The sequence below is a fragment of the Sciurus carolinensis genome, chromosome 5 (genome assembly GCF_902686445.1).
Source record: "Sciurus carolinensis chromosome 5, mSciCar1.2, whole genome shotgun sequence".
Classification (NCBI taxonomy): domain Eukaryota; kingdom Metazoa; phylum Chordata; class Mammalia; order Rodentia; family Sciuridae; genus Sciurus; species Sciurus carolinensis.
Window position 1 is genome coordinate 453,522 of NC_062217.1, and position 15,362 is coordinate 468,883.

Consider the following 15,362-nt stretch of genomic DNA (forward strand, 5'->3'; position numbering starts at 1 on the left):
GCGCTTTCCTGTGGTTGACGTGTCCTGTGCTATAAGAGAGCCGCATGCCTGGGGCTGTGGACCAAGGCACTGGGGGTGGAGCCGCAGCCATGGCTGGGGCCCTGAGCTCGTCCTGCCGGGGCGCAGTGACAGCGCCGTGTCTCCCTTGCAGAGTGTGTCAACAAGCATGGATCTCCGTACAGCAGGAGCCCGGACTTTGCCGCCTGTGTCCGGGGTAAGCGTGCCCTTCCCCTGCTCCAGCGTGTGCGTCGGAGGCTCTTGAGCTCCTCTGTGACCACAGGGAGCAGTCGGCCTTCCTGAATCTTCTTCCTTCACCTCAACCTTCCTTTTGTACAGTGGACTCTGTCTTCCTCCAGTGGGGTCAGTGTGTCCGAGTGTTGCAGGAGGGAGTGAGGGGAGACTGTCCCATCCACGGGCTGCTGCTCAGCCCAGCCTGCGCGGGGTTCTCTGCCCTGCCCGCCTGCCCTCTGTGCCTGCTGCCCCTCCTAGGAGACCCTAGCGCCAGGCCTACTGTCGTCCCTGACAGTCTGTCTAGTGAGTTCACAGACTGGTGGGTTGTCGGGTGGAACCAGAGCGAGCCCCGCATGTCCCTCACCTTGCCTTCTGTCCCTGCTCGGTGGGCTCAGCCCTCCTCCGAAGCACTGTCCCTCCTGGTGGCAAAGCCTGTGTTTCTGCCCAGCGCTCTCGCTCCTCTCACGCTCCCTGCTGGGCTGAGCCCTGGCTGTGGTTGTTCTGCCAGTGGGTCATTCCTTCAGTGTCCTCTAGCTCGCCCGCCTGTCTGGAGACTACCAGCCTCTCTCGCCGGGTTTCGCTCCAGTATCTGTGGAGTTCTCTGCTTTGGCTGATTTCTTCACGGCACCACAGTCCCTTGATGTTCCGAGTCATGTTCTGAGTCGTGATGACGCCCTCCGGATGGGACTGGAGACTGCGTCCGCAGCAGGAGGCCTGGAGGAGTGGGCAGGAGGGAGGCCCACCCAGGGAGGACAGGCCCCCGCTGAGGCTGCGCCAGACGCACTCGGCGCTTCTCCAGCCGCTCCTCATGCACAGGAGGAAGCCCACATCCGGTGCAGGGTGCCCTGGCAGCCCGCGAGCTGCCCAGGTAGGGTCACCCTCCCTATGAGCCTGGCCCTGGGGACAGCCCAGCCCCCCACACGTGCTCACTGGCTCCCTGATGAGCAGTCCTGTGTGGAGTCCAGGGCACCTCGGAGCCTGCGTTCCTGCCCTCCAGTTAACTGCCACTCCAGTTAGAAGTGAATCAGCAGCTCAGCAGCCTCACAGATCATTTCCGAATTTGCCAGAGTCCAGAAGCAGCCCTAGACAGGCACGGATTCGTGGCGAGCCTCTGGGGCCCAGAACCTGCGGGCTGTTCTCAGGGCCAGCAGTGGCCACTGCTGCCGAGCACAGACTGCTCACTCCCTTCGTGCAGGAAGAGTCTCCGTTTCCATTTCTCTACCTTTGAGCGGATAGTCCGGTTCTCCAGCTGAGCTTCCTCACCATGCCAGCAAGTACCCAGCAGGGACAGAGATCCTGTCCCGCCATCTCAGACTGTGCTCAGGCAGAGGCTCGTGAGCCTGGCCATGCAGGATGCTCCCTCAGGGAACAAGGCCCCTTTCTTGTGGCCAGAGCAAAGGCCGGCAGTGGGTGGCGCGTGTTGCCAGGTCCCAGCTGGCCTCACTTTCCCTGAGCCGCCGCCCGTGAAGAGATTGAGATCGCCTCTCCATGAACATGCGCGAGGCTTGGTGTCCAGCCCGTGCACCGGGGGTGCCGAGTGGGCGCCCTTGGGGCTGCGGAGGCCGTCCCTCCTTCTACTCTTCCTGAATGTGTCAACCTGACTACACAGAAGTTCACTGGGACCTGCACAGGGAGAGACTCGGTCTTTGCTTCTGTCCTGGAGAAAAATTTCCAACAGGGAAAGGAGGTGACGGTGGGTGCATTTACATTACCTAGGGACGGAGGGACAGGCGTCATGGAGCTGGCTCCTGTGGGGGACTCTTAAAAGCAGCCCATCCCAGTGGAAGTTGGTACTGTCCCTTGGCCAAGGGACAGATTTTATGAAGGGGTGGCATAGCATTCTAGGAAAATTCAAGGCCAAATCAGCTAGCTCGCCATGCTGAGTCCACAGGTGCATACCTCAAAATCGCTGTGACCCTTCAGCCAAATGGTGAAGTGGGAGCACACTCCGTCTCCCCTCTGCCCTCCCGTGGCAGGTCTCGGGCCTCAGGAGCATGAGCCACCCCCCACGCCTGACCCCACTGCCTCTAGGGCCTCTCCATCAAGGCAGGCACCTGTGGCTCTCTGCTCCTCTGGTGCAGCTTGGCTTCACCCTGTGTGTCCCCAATGCAGTGGGTGCAAGAGAGGTGAAGCAGCCTCCAGAGGACTTGGCCGGCTCACAGCCATGCCCAGCAGGGCAATGCGACGTCAAGTCTCCCAAGCCCAATAGGAGTTGGCTGATTTGTGCAAAAGCAGCTCACCGAGGTGGCCACAGGCAGGCCACAAAGAGGCGTGCCCCTGCTGGCCAGCCCTCTGCCGAGCTTGGTGCAGAGCAGCCTTGCCACCAGAGGCCCACTTGCCACCTCATCCAGACTCCTTATAGCCACGGGGCACAGCTCGGATGGGAGCCAGGGGACAGGCTGTGGCCCATACCCGCCAGTGTTCCTTAAGGATGAGGGACATGTTGGCATGAGTGCCCAGCTCCTTGGTGCCTGAGACTATTCCCAGAGGAGGTGGAGTGAGTGGAGGCCTCTGCCCTGAGTGGGTAGCAGGTAGGTGGGGAAGCCCGGAGCCAAGGCCTGTCTGCGGGAAGCCAGCGCAGCCCCCACAGCCACGCCCTGCCACCTGACTCACGGGCCGTCCTTCTGTGGGACAACAAGGAGCAAGGAGCCGAGGCTCCCTTCTCCTCTAGGAATGGTCACATGGTGTCCCCGTTGCTGGTCACTCCATGAGAAAGGAGTGACCACCTGGCTCAGGGGCTCTTGGCTCAGGGCCTGGGCCTAGGGGAAAACATCCTGCTGCAGGAGGAGGCCACAGACCCTGGTGCTGGGAGAGAGACTGGCCAGCCCTGCCAGTGTGCCACCGTGGCCGGGCCTGGGTGGGTGGGACAGCCAGGTGACTGATGGCCGTGGTCTCAGGGCATTTGGGGAGTAAGGATGGCCACCCTCACCGGGACGAGACCATTCCAGATTCAGATGTCTGCAGCCACCAGGCCCATGCCTCTAACCCACCAGCCACGGTTACGCCTGGAGGGAGGGGACGTGGGGATCGCGGAAGAGGGTCAGCGTCTGTCTCTGGAAAGCAGCCCTGTGTGGTGGAGTGGAGGCCCGGCACCAGCCCATCTGCAGGCTCTGTTGATTGGGACAGAAGCCAGTCGGGTCAGGAAGGGTCCCGCTGTGACTCTGGAAAGCCAGTGCCCTCCATGCTGCACCCCGAGCCTCCCAGAATTGCCACCCACTGGCTGTTGGTGATCAGGGGACCTGACAACCAGACCAGCCCTGATCCTGGGCCACCCGTGCCTCAGAGAGCACGCTTAGCGTGCTGGGCTGGGCTGCATCTGCTCGGCCAGCAGCCCATGAAAGGATTCTTTGAGTCCAGGGCATGACAATAGCTCTTTCTGGCAACTTATGCGACCTTAGGACTTGGTGGCTCACACGCGAGTGCTTTCCTGCCCATCGGGCAGGTCCCTAACTCTGCCAGGCAGCCTCCCGGTGTGTGGCCCTTCCTGGGAGGTAGCCATGCCAGGAATTTCCCTCACCTGGAAATGAGAGTGTGCTGGGAGCCCGTCCTGCACCCCTGCTGGGCACTCCTGACCTGGAGCCCATCCTGCACCTCTGCTGGGCACCCCTGACCTGGAGCCCTTGCGGGGGACGCTGTGGGCAGGGGCGAGTCCTAGAAGACCCTTCCTGCCCGTGGGGCCTGGGCTTGGGCCTAGGGACTTCCCTCCTGTGCCAGTGCCCACTGAGGCTGGGCCCTGTGGACAGAAAGCTCGAGAGGTGGATGACTAGGCTTGGTGGGCAGGTGGACTGTTCTGGTCTGCCTAGAAGCCAGGGGTTGTCAGGGGCTGTGAGGGACCTGCCCCAGCCGACTGGCAGGCCCAAGCTCCTGTTGCTTTGCCTCAGTCCTCCCCACCTGCCTGAGCAGTTGCCTCCCTGGGCATCTGCCATTTCCTAGAGCCCCTTGGGTCTGGGAGCTCCTGCGGCTACTCCTCCCCTAGTGAGGACCCGCCTGGCCACCGCCCGAACCCAGCATGCCCTCGAGCACCAGCCAGTCAGCTGGCTGTGGGGGCCTGGGAGCCTCTCAAGACTTTCTGTTTGTGTCTCCACTCAGACCTGCCCAACCAGTGCACGCCGAACCCTTGTGATAAGGAGGGAGCCCAGCTCTGCCAGGATCTCATGGGTAACTTCTTCTGCCTGTGCAGAGCCGGCTGGGGGGGCCGGCTATGCGACCAAGGTAAGAGCCCAGCACCTCCGGAAGGGCGGGGGGCCTCTGACCTCACACTGACCCTGACCACAGCTGTGCACCCCTGACCTCGCCCACCATGGGGCCCCTTGTGGGCACCCTCCCCACACCTACCTGCTCCCTGAGGTTTCCTGGAGCTCCCCAGGGAGCATGAGGGAGCCGGGCTGGTGCCAAGGGCCACCTGCCGATGCTGGCAAGCCCCTCACTCGGGGCAAGAGCCCACAGCCCCGCTGGGCCCAAAGCAAATGGATGGGCACGTTCCAAATGGCCCTGGCCTGTGGCCTCATGGGTCTTGTGGTGCTGGGCAGTGTCCACCCTCAGGCACTGGCCAGGGCCACTTTTGGCCTCGACCCTCTCCTGCTTGCACCTGGAGCTTTTGGAGCTGATCTACAGCCGTTGCCCCAACAGCTGCTCCAGTTCCCTGTGCCCCTCGCTCCCAGGGCAGCGTGGTGGACTGCAGGGGACCTGTGGGCCTCAGCCCCCCTCTCTGTCCTTCCAGATGTGGACGAGTGTGGCCAGCAGAACGGGGGTTGTAACCAGGTCTGCCACAACAAGCCGGGCAGCTTCTACTGTGCCTGCCACAGTGGCTTTGCACTTGCCCCAGACGGCAGGACCTGCCAAGGTAAGGCCTAGCCAGGCCCCACCAGGACCCTGTCTCAGGCGGAGATGGGCGTCCCTCAGTGCTGTGGTAGTCGAGGAAGGCAGGGCTCAGCGGGGCTGCCAGACCACCCATTCCCCAAGATCTGAGGGGTGAGCCGGAGGCAGCTGACCCTGCCTGGCCACTAGTGCATCTCTCAGGGTCCAGATCCCACAGGTGGCCGTGCAGGGAGCTCAGTCGAGGTTGCAGCCCCAGGGCCACCCACACGTCTCTCTGGCCCCTCCAGCCTCCTCGCACCTAGAGCCTCTAGAGCTCCCTGCCCTGGCTCCACCCCATGCTCGGTGCTTTAGAAGCAGAGTAAGGACATCCCGTCGCTAGGTGGACTCTGAACACTGGTGTCTAAAGTAGCTAATGCTGCCCAGTGTGGGGTGAGCGCTCCATGTGGACACTGGGCTGGTCGGCCCCTGGTGGTGGTGCCCTCCCCCTCTCCGTCCTCCTCCTCAGTGTCTGGGGCTCCTCTCACCCGTCGCTGCAGCAGCTGGCCGCAGCTGGCCCAGCCTCATCTGCACAGCCTGGGCTTGCTGGCTTTGCTTGCAGACATAGACGAGTGTGCGGACCCAGATGCCTGTGGGCAGACACGCTGCAGGAACCTGCCGGGCTCCTACTCCTGCCTCTGCGACGAGGGCTATGTGTACAGCTTCCAGGAGAAAGCCTGCCAAGGTACCCACGGCTTCCTCCTCCTCCCTCTCCTGAGCCCAGAGACACATGTGAGTCGCTGCCTCCACATAGGCTTCGTTGGTAACAGCCATTGGTCCAGTCTTCTAGGAAACCACTGTCAACACAGCAGGGTTGGGAAAAGGCCAGGACACCTCCTGCAATGAAGAGGACTCTGAAACTGAGCTCCCGTGTTGCCTTCCGGGCTACTTCCACCACACATGCAACCCACACATGTGTGCACACACATACTCTCACGCATATGCTGATGAACATGCTTACACACGTGTACTCTATGCACAGGAACATACCTGGGCACAATCATGTGTGCACACACCACAGCACACACACATATATACAGGTGGGCACAAATAGGCACATGCACATTATACACGTGAACATGGACACATACAGATATACACACTCATACATGCTCACCAACATGCAGACCACACGTGCACACTGACATGCTTTCATACAGACACATGCATGTACATGTGCATACCTGTGGAGGCACACACATACATGTACATGCAATCCACATATGGTGCATTCACTCAAACATACACATGTACATACCTGCATGCATGCCTGCACACAAGTTCACATGTACACAAAATGCATGCAAACATGTTTGCATATATATACTGCATGCACATATACACATGACAGTTACACATGCACATGGGTATGTACCCACACGTGTATGTTTGTGCACATAATACTCATGTATATAGATTAGCAGACATACTTGCACACATGGACACATGCCTACAAGCACACTGCACATGCACTCATGCACATGCATGATCCCCTCCAGCAGCCTACAACAGACACAGAGCAGAGACCCTGAGCTTGGACTGCCCCGACCCTCGAGTAAACTCATGCTGTGAAGACTGGCCTGCGAGGTGGGACTCCTCCCTGGGGAGGTCCAGTGTGTCTTAGGCAGAGAGCAGTGAGGCTGTCTCCACTTTATTCCTTTCTGGCAGCCTTGAGGGACCCTGGCCCCTGCTGGGCAGCTGTGGAGTCCATCCCACAGTGCTCCCTGCCACCCCAACGTCCCTCAGTCTCCTGGGGCCCTGGTTGCACTAGCTGGGCCTAGTGGGGTGAGCAGGCTTGGCGTGGTCTGAGCACCTTCCTCAGACACCTGCAGCTTTTGCTTCATGAAAGAGCAGAGGCTGTTCTGGGGAGACCCTTGGGAACCCGAGGTCCCCCGCCAGCGTGCTGCGCGGTGGCCAGCATAGTCTGGGTCTCTGTGCCAGCAGATGTGGACGAGTGCTGGCAGGGTCGCTGTGAGCAGATCTGCGTCAACACCCCAGGCAGCTACACGTGCCACTGTAATGGACGCGGGGGGCTCAAGCTGTCACCAGACATGGACACCTGCGAGGTGGGTGCGTGGCCTCAGGATCGTCGGGAGTGGGACCCTCCAGCCGACAGGGCCTGCAGAATGCTGCTGGAGACACAGCTTTGGCCGAGGGCTCTGGGACCCAGGGCCACGGGTGGAGCTGTGTGCTATGTGAGGTTTGGCTGTGTTGACGAAATCTCCACAGCAACCCGGTCACACTGGCCAGCCTGGTGCAGCCCCAAAGCTCGAGGCAGCATCGCAGGCTCTGCGGCTGGCTCTGCCCTGCAACGTGGGTGGGTGCCCCTGCTCCCTGTGGGGCATCCAGCAGCCAGCGGGGCGGCCTTGCCCCGTGCTTGGGTTTGGGCTAAGCAACAAACCTGTGTGGATGTGCACCTGAGTGTTTTCCAAAACACAGCAGTGAGGGTCCTCAGGTGAGTCATGATTTTAAAAACAAACTGAGGGAATCATGGGAAGGAGGCATGGACAGCACAGCGGTTAAGACAGGAACCAGCAGGCCCACCAGCAGCCCTGCGCCCTGTGGGGCCTGCGTCAGGCTGTAGCAGACTCTGGGACCTCGGAGCCAGGGAGGCAGAGGTGGGGGTGGGCAGTGCACTCCCTGGGAACACAGGGGCCAGGACCTGCCGTGAGGGCAGAGAGAGGGAGCTACAGGGTGGCCCTCTTGATGTGCCCCCCTCGCACGGCAGGACATCTTGCCGTGTGTGCCCTTCAGCGTGGCCAAGAGTGTGAAGTCCTTGTACCTGGGCCGCATGTTCAGTGGGACCCCTGTGATCAGACTGCGCTTCAAGAGACTGCAGCCCACCAGGTGAGGAGGCAGGTGCTGCTGACTGGGGTCCCCCGAGAGCAGAGCCGCCCAGGGTCCGGGAGGAGCCACGGCCAAGGCCTGCTCCATCCTGCGGGTCACGCTGCACGGTGCTGGGCAGCCCACACCCCTCTCTTTCTTGGCTGTGTGCAGGCTGGTGGCTGAGTTTGACTTCCGGACCTTTGACCCTGAAGGGGTCCTCTTCTTTGCTGGAGGCCGTCAGGACAGCACCTGGGTGGTCCTGGGCCTGCGGGACGGCCGGCTGGAGCTGCAGCTCCGCTACAGCGGCGTTGGCCGCGTCACCAGCAGCGGGCCCGTCATCAACCATGGCGCCTGGCAGACGGTGAGGGGGCTGCCGGCTCTCCCTGGCCCGCACACATGGCTTGTCGAGGGCACGCCTGGCTCTGGGCCTTATGCCGACGCCCACAGGCAGGACCCGGCTCCCTTGTTCACACCCTGGGGCTCCCGTGCTGCTCGGGGCCTGCTTCCCCTCATGGGCTGCCCTCAGAGGTCTCACGCAGGCATGGTGGCAGGAGTCCAGGACGCCACAGCAAGGGATCGAGGCCAGGGGCTGCCCAGTGCCACAGAGGCTGGTCAAGCTTGATCTGCCCACAGAACCCAAGTCGCAGGTCCAGGGTGCCCCTGGCTGTGCTGACCCTCTGCCCCTGGCTCTGGCCTCACTCCTGATAGGGTGTCCTGCACAGAGATGTCCCACTCCCAGCCTCCCCTACACGCACCCGCCTGTCCCGCCCACCCCGTACTCCAGGCTGTGAGCAAGACGCTCTGCAGTAGAAGAGGCTTGGAGCTGGGCAGAGAAACAGAAAGACACACCTTTTCCCTAGAAGTGAAGACAAGTGGAAAATTCCACCCTGGACTCCGCAGACCAAGCCCTGCAGACTTCTCACATTCCCACCTGCCACGTCATGTCCTGGTCCCGCCCGTCCTTAGAGTAGCCAGGTCTCCCGCGGCAGGAAGGGCATTCCCACACAGCTAGACAGAGACCTAAGCCAGGAAGAAGCCCGTTCCAGGGTGGACAGCACACATGCCACACAGCATGGGGATGGGCCCAGGGACAGTGACCCAAGGGGACAGCAGGCTGGAATGTCCACTGGGACAGTCCTGGGCCTGGGCCTCATGCCCTGGGGCAGCTGCAGGAGACCTGGGTGGTCCTGCAGGGCCTAGCATTCCCACCTTAGCCAGAGAGGAAGCACTGTCTCCAGAGGACGGAGTCCAGTGTGCACAGCCATAGGCGTAAGGTTTCTGTTCATGGAAAGTCTCAGAGGAATTTATTTGTCCATTCAGCATTCAGGCCACACCAGACCCTGAATTAGCTGTGAGGGATTTAGAAATAAAAAATGTTCTCCTGCCTTCAACCACACAGGCCAGCCAGGAGGACAACCTGACACATAAGAGACCAGGAGGCCAGGGCTAACATGGGAGGGGTGGCCAGGGCAGACCAATCCCTGGGGCAGCACCCTGCACAAGCAGAACCCCAAGATGCCAAGAGAGAAGCGTGGCTCGAGGAGTATCCAGGGCCAAGTGTGGCCAGGGGTCCTTAGGACCTGGGGCCACACATGGGCGGAGGAGGTGGGGTGTCCTGCAGTGCACATGCTAGAGGCCAAGGATGGGCGGACGCTCAGGCCTGGAGCTTCGGGGTCTTCCTGGGGGAAGCGCAGTCAGGCGGGCCGTGAGGGCAGACCTGCAGAGTGCTGGGCCTCTGTGCCCTGCCTGGCTTCCCAGCTGCTTTCTGCATGAAGGCCACTGAGGTACAAGTTCATGCTGTTTGAACGCTTCTGTGTTGACATTTTATTTTGCAACAAGAAGGGTTTAAACGTTGAGATTGCTTTAGGTTCGGTTTGGCTCTGGTGCTGCGTTTGACCAGATGATCCCCAGTGGTCTGGAGTGTGCCCGCACAGTCACACATGCCACCAAAGACCCACCCCCTGCTCTCTAGTGTCTGGGCTCGCAAGATGCTGAGAACGTCCGAGGGGAGCCGGTGCTGCCAAGCTGCAGAGGTGACCCTGGGCTCAGTCCTGCGGGCCCTGAGCTGGGGGCTGCCCGCAGCGGCTGGCAGACGTGGCCTCTGCCCCCTGAGCTGCTGCCCTACCACATGGCCTCACCAGGTCTCTGGAGTCTGCTGTCCTGAATGTGCGGGAGGTCAGCCCTTTCCCTAGCGTGCGGTGCTGACCCAACCCACGCACTCCAGGGAGCAGTCCTGCCCCGTGTGCCTGCTGTCCCCAGGGTGCAGGGAGCTGGCCGGCACACCATGAGCCTGGTCTCAGGAAGTGGGGCTTCGTTGGCTAGGCAATGCGGGCCTGGCCGAAGGGGTGCCCACACCGCCCTCAGAGCTCTGGTCTCCTGCAGATCTCGGTGGAAGAGCTGGAAGGAAACCTGGTGATCAAGGTCAACAGGGACGCGGTCATGAAGATCGCGGTGGCTGGGGAGCTCTTCCAGCTGCACAGAGGCCTGTACCACCTGAACCTCACCGTGGGGGGCATTCCCTTCCAGGAGAAGGACCTCGTCCAGCCTGTGAGTGGGGCCCTTGGCTGCTGGGAGGTGCTCAGGATGCTTAGGGCCAGAGCCGAACCAGGCACGGGCCAGAGAAGGCCCAGGTTCCGGGCTGGGACCTCACGGCCTCTGTATGAGCCTCCCCCGAGCCTCCTGCTTCGTCTGAGCTGACGGTGAAGCCTGGTGCCCTTGCATTTTAACAATGCAGTTACTTTTTAACAAAAAGACAGGCTCTCGGGACAATGTCCGCACACACTCCAGGGCTGTGTGTGGTTGTGGTGGTGGTTGATCCAGTGCTGCCTTTCTCAACCCTCGTGTGGCTCCACCACAGCCCTTGAGGCCTATGGCTGGAACTCTTGGCTTGGGGTTGGGATGTCCACTCTGCCCAGGAAACGGGCCTGGCACCCAGGGGGCGTAGACATTGATGCCCACCCTGGAGGGTCACTAGAGGGATGCCCTGCCTGGGCCCAGCATGACATCAGACCTGTGGGCAGCGTACAGGGCTCTTGCCTCCCGTGGGGAGAGCCCCCAGAGGCTGGGTGACGCCAGCCCAGGGGCAGCGAGCCGCATGAGCATGGTCTCCCCACACCTGCCTGGAGCCTGGGAGGCCTGCCGGGTGGAGGCGGACTCGGCCATTGCCCGGAGCCAAGAGCCCTCTCTGAAGGAACGACAAAGCAGGCCTCCTGGTTCTGCAGGGGGTTTCCACATGCCTGAGAAGAGGGAGTCCGCCAGGGTCAGGATGGCGCCAAGTGCGTGGCCTCCCTGACTCCTGGCGCCACGGTGCCTTGGCTGGGGAACCTGGGGACACCTGTCTCTCCAGATCAACCCCCGTCTGGACGGCTGCCTGCGGAGTTGGAACTGGCTCAACGGGGAGGACAGCACCATCCAGGAAACAGTGAAGGCGAACTCCAAGATGCAGTGCTTCTCCGTGGCAGAGAGGGGGTCTTTCTTCCCGGGCAGCGGGTTTGCCTTCTACAGCCTCAGCTATGGTAGGTCGCACCTGAGGTACGGACTGTGGCGGGGTCTCAGAAGGCCGGTCAGAAGGTCTCAAGGGGATGGCCAACACCAGCACAGCCCCGGGGGCATGGCAGGCAAGCACGGACAGCCCCCATGTGGCCAGCTGTCCCGCCCCCTGAGTCGGGGGTGAGGGGAAGGGGACATGCAGCAGGAAGTCCTGCAGGCCAGTGCAGGATAGTGTCGGGTCCTTGGAAGGAAGTGCTGAGGCAGGAGGAGCTCCCTGTGTCCAGGATGCAGACAGGCAGCAGCCCCGCCTCACCCACCCGCCTGAGGGGTGCAGGGGTCCAGATGCAGTAAGGCTGCCCGAGGGAGGCAGTGCCCGGCTCAGGAGGAGGGCAGGCGGAGTGGCGGGAGGAGCGGGGCCAGCCCCGGGGCCCCCAGCCCCAGGAGGGCCGGTGAGGAGGGTCTGCACTGCTCAGCACGCTTCGCAGACACCTCGCAGAAGAGTGGGCTGCGGCGAGGCAGGGAAGCCCTGGGGCCCGTGGGGACCTACGTGGTCTGTGTCCATGGGATGGGCACTGGACTCTGTCCATCAGGCTAGTGGTGCTAAAGCCAGGGGAGGACCAGGGATAACCAGAAGGCAGAGGTGGAGCCAGGACCTCTCGGCACCTGTAAAGCAGAGCTCTTGATTTCTTAAACACCACAGTCAGTTGGGATGGGCTAGGCCCCGACCTCAGGTTAGAGGTCCATGCTGAGGACAAGCAAGGGGAAAGAAGCTCTGGCCAGTGGAGGACCCTGCCAGGGACCGCAGGCGGAGGCCTCCGCCTCTTCCTTCTCAGTGAACGGCGTGTCTCCAATCCCGTGCATTTGCTCACGCTGCTCTGGGGTCGGAGAGCCAGATGCTGGATGTGGTCCGGGGCAGCACAGGGCCTTGGTCTGAGGGGGCAGGAGGCAGGAGCAGGCAGCCTTGCTGCGGACCCCGGCTGAGGTGCTCCCCAGCACTCTGCAGCTCTAGGGAGGTCTAAACACAGTGGCAGGGGCAGGGGTCTCTGGCGGCCCAGTCACAGCGGATCCGAGCACCTGGAGAGCCAGGATCTGCCTCCCTAGCCAAGCCGTCTTGAGCTGCCCACCAGGACCGCCTCGCGCAGGAGAGGCTGGCAGTGCGCGTGAAGGAAGTCGGCATGAGGCCCTTGAACCCGGAACCCAAGCACCCCAGGGAAGGAGGCGTGTAGCTAGGGTGGCCTGCCCACCTGGCCTGCTCCACCTCTTCCCAGACGGGACTGTGGCGGGACAGCAGGGGCCTCGGCCTCCGGCCAGGCCGCGCCTCCACGGCCCCGAGCAGGTGTCCCAGCGCCCCTGGGGGACCCACGCTAGGCCCTGTCTTTCCGACACCGTGACGCCTTGTCACGCGCGGCTCTCACTGCAGCACGGACGGCCCCGGGAGCCGGGACGGAGACGGCCTGGGAGATAGAGGTGGTGGCTCGGCTGCGCCCTGCGGCCGACACGGGGGTGCTGCTGGCGCTGGTGGGCGAGGACCACGCGGTGCCACTCTCCGTGGTCCTGGTGGACTACCACTCCACGAAGAAGCTCAAGAAGCAGGTAGGCCGCCTCTGCCACGCGGGACCCCGCACCCGGAGCCTGGGACCCACCGCCTTGGGGCGGGTCTCAGCCCCGGCCACCCCAGCATCCGGGATGAACAGCAAGCCCCCCACCACCAAAACCCCCACGCTAGGGACCACCAGGGTCCCAGGACACGGAGCATCTCCACAGCACAGGCACACGGGGCTGGGAGCCCGCAGCCTTACCCACGTCCCCATCTGGAGGCACCAAGGGCCCTAGGAAGCCACCTGGGTTCGTCCGAGTGCCTGGAGTGGCCTGTGTCCCCCATGGCTGGCCGGGTAGGGTTGTCCTGCTCTTGTCTCTCACCTCCCGCTGACCCCTCTTCACTCCCAGCTGGGCAGTGGTCACCAGGGCTGTTGGCCCCTCACACCTCAAGGCCACAGAGGTGCCTGGGTCTGCATGAGTCAGCAAGGTGCTGCCAGCCATTCCTACTGGACACGGGGGCGGGGCTGGTAGCCACTGTCAGCAGCCACTGTGGTGGGTGGTGGCCTCGCACGCTGCCCGGGGCCCGTCTGGCCACACAGTGGGCCTTGGCCTGCTAGGACCTCCGAGGGTGCTCGGAGAGCTGTGTGTGGCCTGGTGTGGGACAGCAGAGGCAATGGGACCCGTGGCCGGCATGCCCTGACCTGTGGCCCCTGCACTCCCATTTCCCCCTGACCCCTCTCGGTGTCCCCACAGCTGGTGGTCCTGGCAGTTGAGGATGTTGCCCTGGCCCTGATGGAGATCAAGGTGTGTGACGGGCAGGAGCATGTGGTCACCGTGTCCCTGAAGGATGGCAAGGCCACTCTGGAGGTGGACGGCACCAAGGGCCAGAGTGAAGTGGGTGCTGCCCTGCTGCAGGAGAGGCTGGCCACCCTGGAGAGGCACCTGCAGGGCTCCGTGCTCACCTTTGTGGGGGGCCTGCCAGGTGGGGATCCCTGCGCCGTCCGGGGAGGGCGGCTGCTGGGCCCCCGGCTCTGCCCAGTCGAGGCTGGTGCTGAGGGAGGAGGGGCGGGCCTCAGCTCTGCAGGAGAGGGACTGCTGGCCGGCTTCCCCAGAAACCTCAGCTCTGCTGCCACCCCTGGCCCGGGCGCCCGGCAGGGCTGGGTCACCCCAGCAGCCCCACATCTCCAAGGAGCATCCTCTGAGATCCCGGCAGGCCAAGGCCCAGTGGGTGGCCAGGCTGGCCCCGGGCAGTGTGCGAGGCCACCACCCTTGCCCCGCTGGTCATCTGCCACTGTTGGCTGCTGACAGTGGCTACCAGCCCCTCTCTCGTCCAGCAGCAGCGCTGGGCAGCACCTTGCTGGCTCATGCAGACCCAGGGGTGGGATAGGTACCCAACCTGGAACTGTCCCTTCCCTGGCTTGCCGGGAGCCAGGATGTGGCCGGGAGGAAGGGCTGCTGCTCTGCGCCCGCTCTGGCCGCAGCAACTGCAGGACTTCCGTTCCGGTGGCCAGACAGACTCCATGGGTCTTCCTCAGTGAGGCCTTGGGGGGCCCAGGCTTCGGCAGTGTGGGGCCCCTGGGCGTGGAGGTGACTGCGGCTGGCTGTGTGCCCTCCCAGGGTGTCACCCTGCAGGGAGGCGCGGACCCTGCCTTCCAGGCTGTGCGAATCCCGGGCCTGGCTCGCTGCTCACTGTGCTTGTCGCCCTGTGCCCAGATGTGCCGGTGACTTCGGCGCCTGTCACAGCCTTCTACCGCGGGTGCATGACGCTGGAGGTCAACGGGAGGCCCTTGGACCTGGACGAGGCTGCCTACAAGCACAGCGACATCACCTCCCACTCCTGCCCTCCCGTGGAGCTGGCCGCACCCTAGGCTGCCTGCAGGACTGCTGGGGTGGCCTCCCGCCAGGGAGGCAGGAGGCGGGGCAGAGGCGGAGGTGGGAGCCGGCCTGGAGCTGCAGCCCGCCCTCCTGCACGCTCCCTGAGCGCCCTTGTACCATAGCTGTGAATAGGGGACTGGCGGAGGCTGAGCCCTCGGGGCTGGTCAGGGCGGGCATGGGGAGGGCCAGCGGCTCACAGAAGAGCAGACTTGAAGAAAATAATTCTCTATTATTTTTATTACCACATGCTTCTTTCTGACTCTAAAATATGGGAAATAAAATATTTACAGAAACCTTTTTAACCACGTGTTGGCCATTTGCTGCTCCATGAAGTTTTCCAGCACGGGTGGCTTCCAGGGTTAGTGGACTGTGAGGGTGACTGCCCCACAGTGGTCCGTGCCTCCAGCAGCCTGGGTTTGCCCACTGTGAACAGATGAGACCTGCTTGACTTGAGCACCAGCCACAGCAAAGGAGTCCGTGGAGACTGCACCCAACACCCAGGCTCTGCCTCCCCTGGACAGGCCCATCTGCTCCTGGGCCAGTGTCCT

General features: G+C 62.9%; 1 protein-coding gene across 3 annotated transcripts in view; it reads left to right on the forward strand.

Annotated features, from left to right (window-relative positions):
* Positions 1–15,116, forward strand: part of Gas6 (growth arrest specific 6) — a 28,832-nt gene extending 13,716 nt beyond the window's left edge. Inside the window, exons 4-15 of one of the 3 annotated variants that reach the window (XM_047553078.1) lie at positions 152–214; positions 4,321–4,443; positions 4,952–5,074; positions 5,648–5,770; positions 7,030–7,151; positions 7,814–7,932; positions 8,083–8,272; positions 10,294–10,458; positions 11,258–11,426; positions 12,821–12,993; positions 13,693–13,921; positions 14,653–15,116. In XM_047553078.1, coding sequence (XP_047409034.1) covers positions 152–214; positions 4,321–4,443; positions 4,952–5,074; positions 5,648–5,770; positions 7,030–7,151; positions 7,814–7,932; positions 8,083–8,272; positions 10,294–10,458; positions 11,258–11,426; positions 12,821–12,993; positions 13,693–13,921; positions 14,653–14,807 — 1,754 coding nt within the window. In that variant the 3' untranslated portion in view covers positions 14,808–15,116. Of the gene's footprint in view, positions 1–151; positions 215–913; positions 1,925–4,320; positions 4,444–4,951; positions 5,075–5,647; positions 5,771–7,029; positions 7,152–7,813; positions 7,933–8,082; positions 8,273–10,293; positions 10,459–11,257; positions 11,427–12,820; positions 12,994–13,692; positions 13,922–14,652 lie in introns of those variants that run through there. The other 2 variants (XM_047553080.1, XM_047553079.1) reach the window with 2 other exon arrangements.
* The last annotated feature ends 246 nt before the right edge of the window (positions 15,117–15,362 follow it).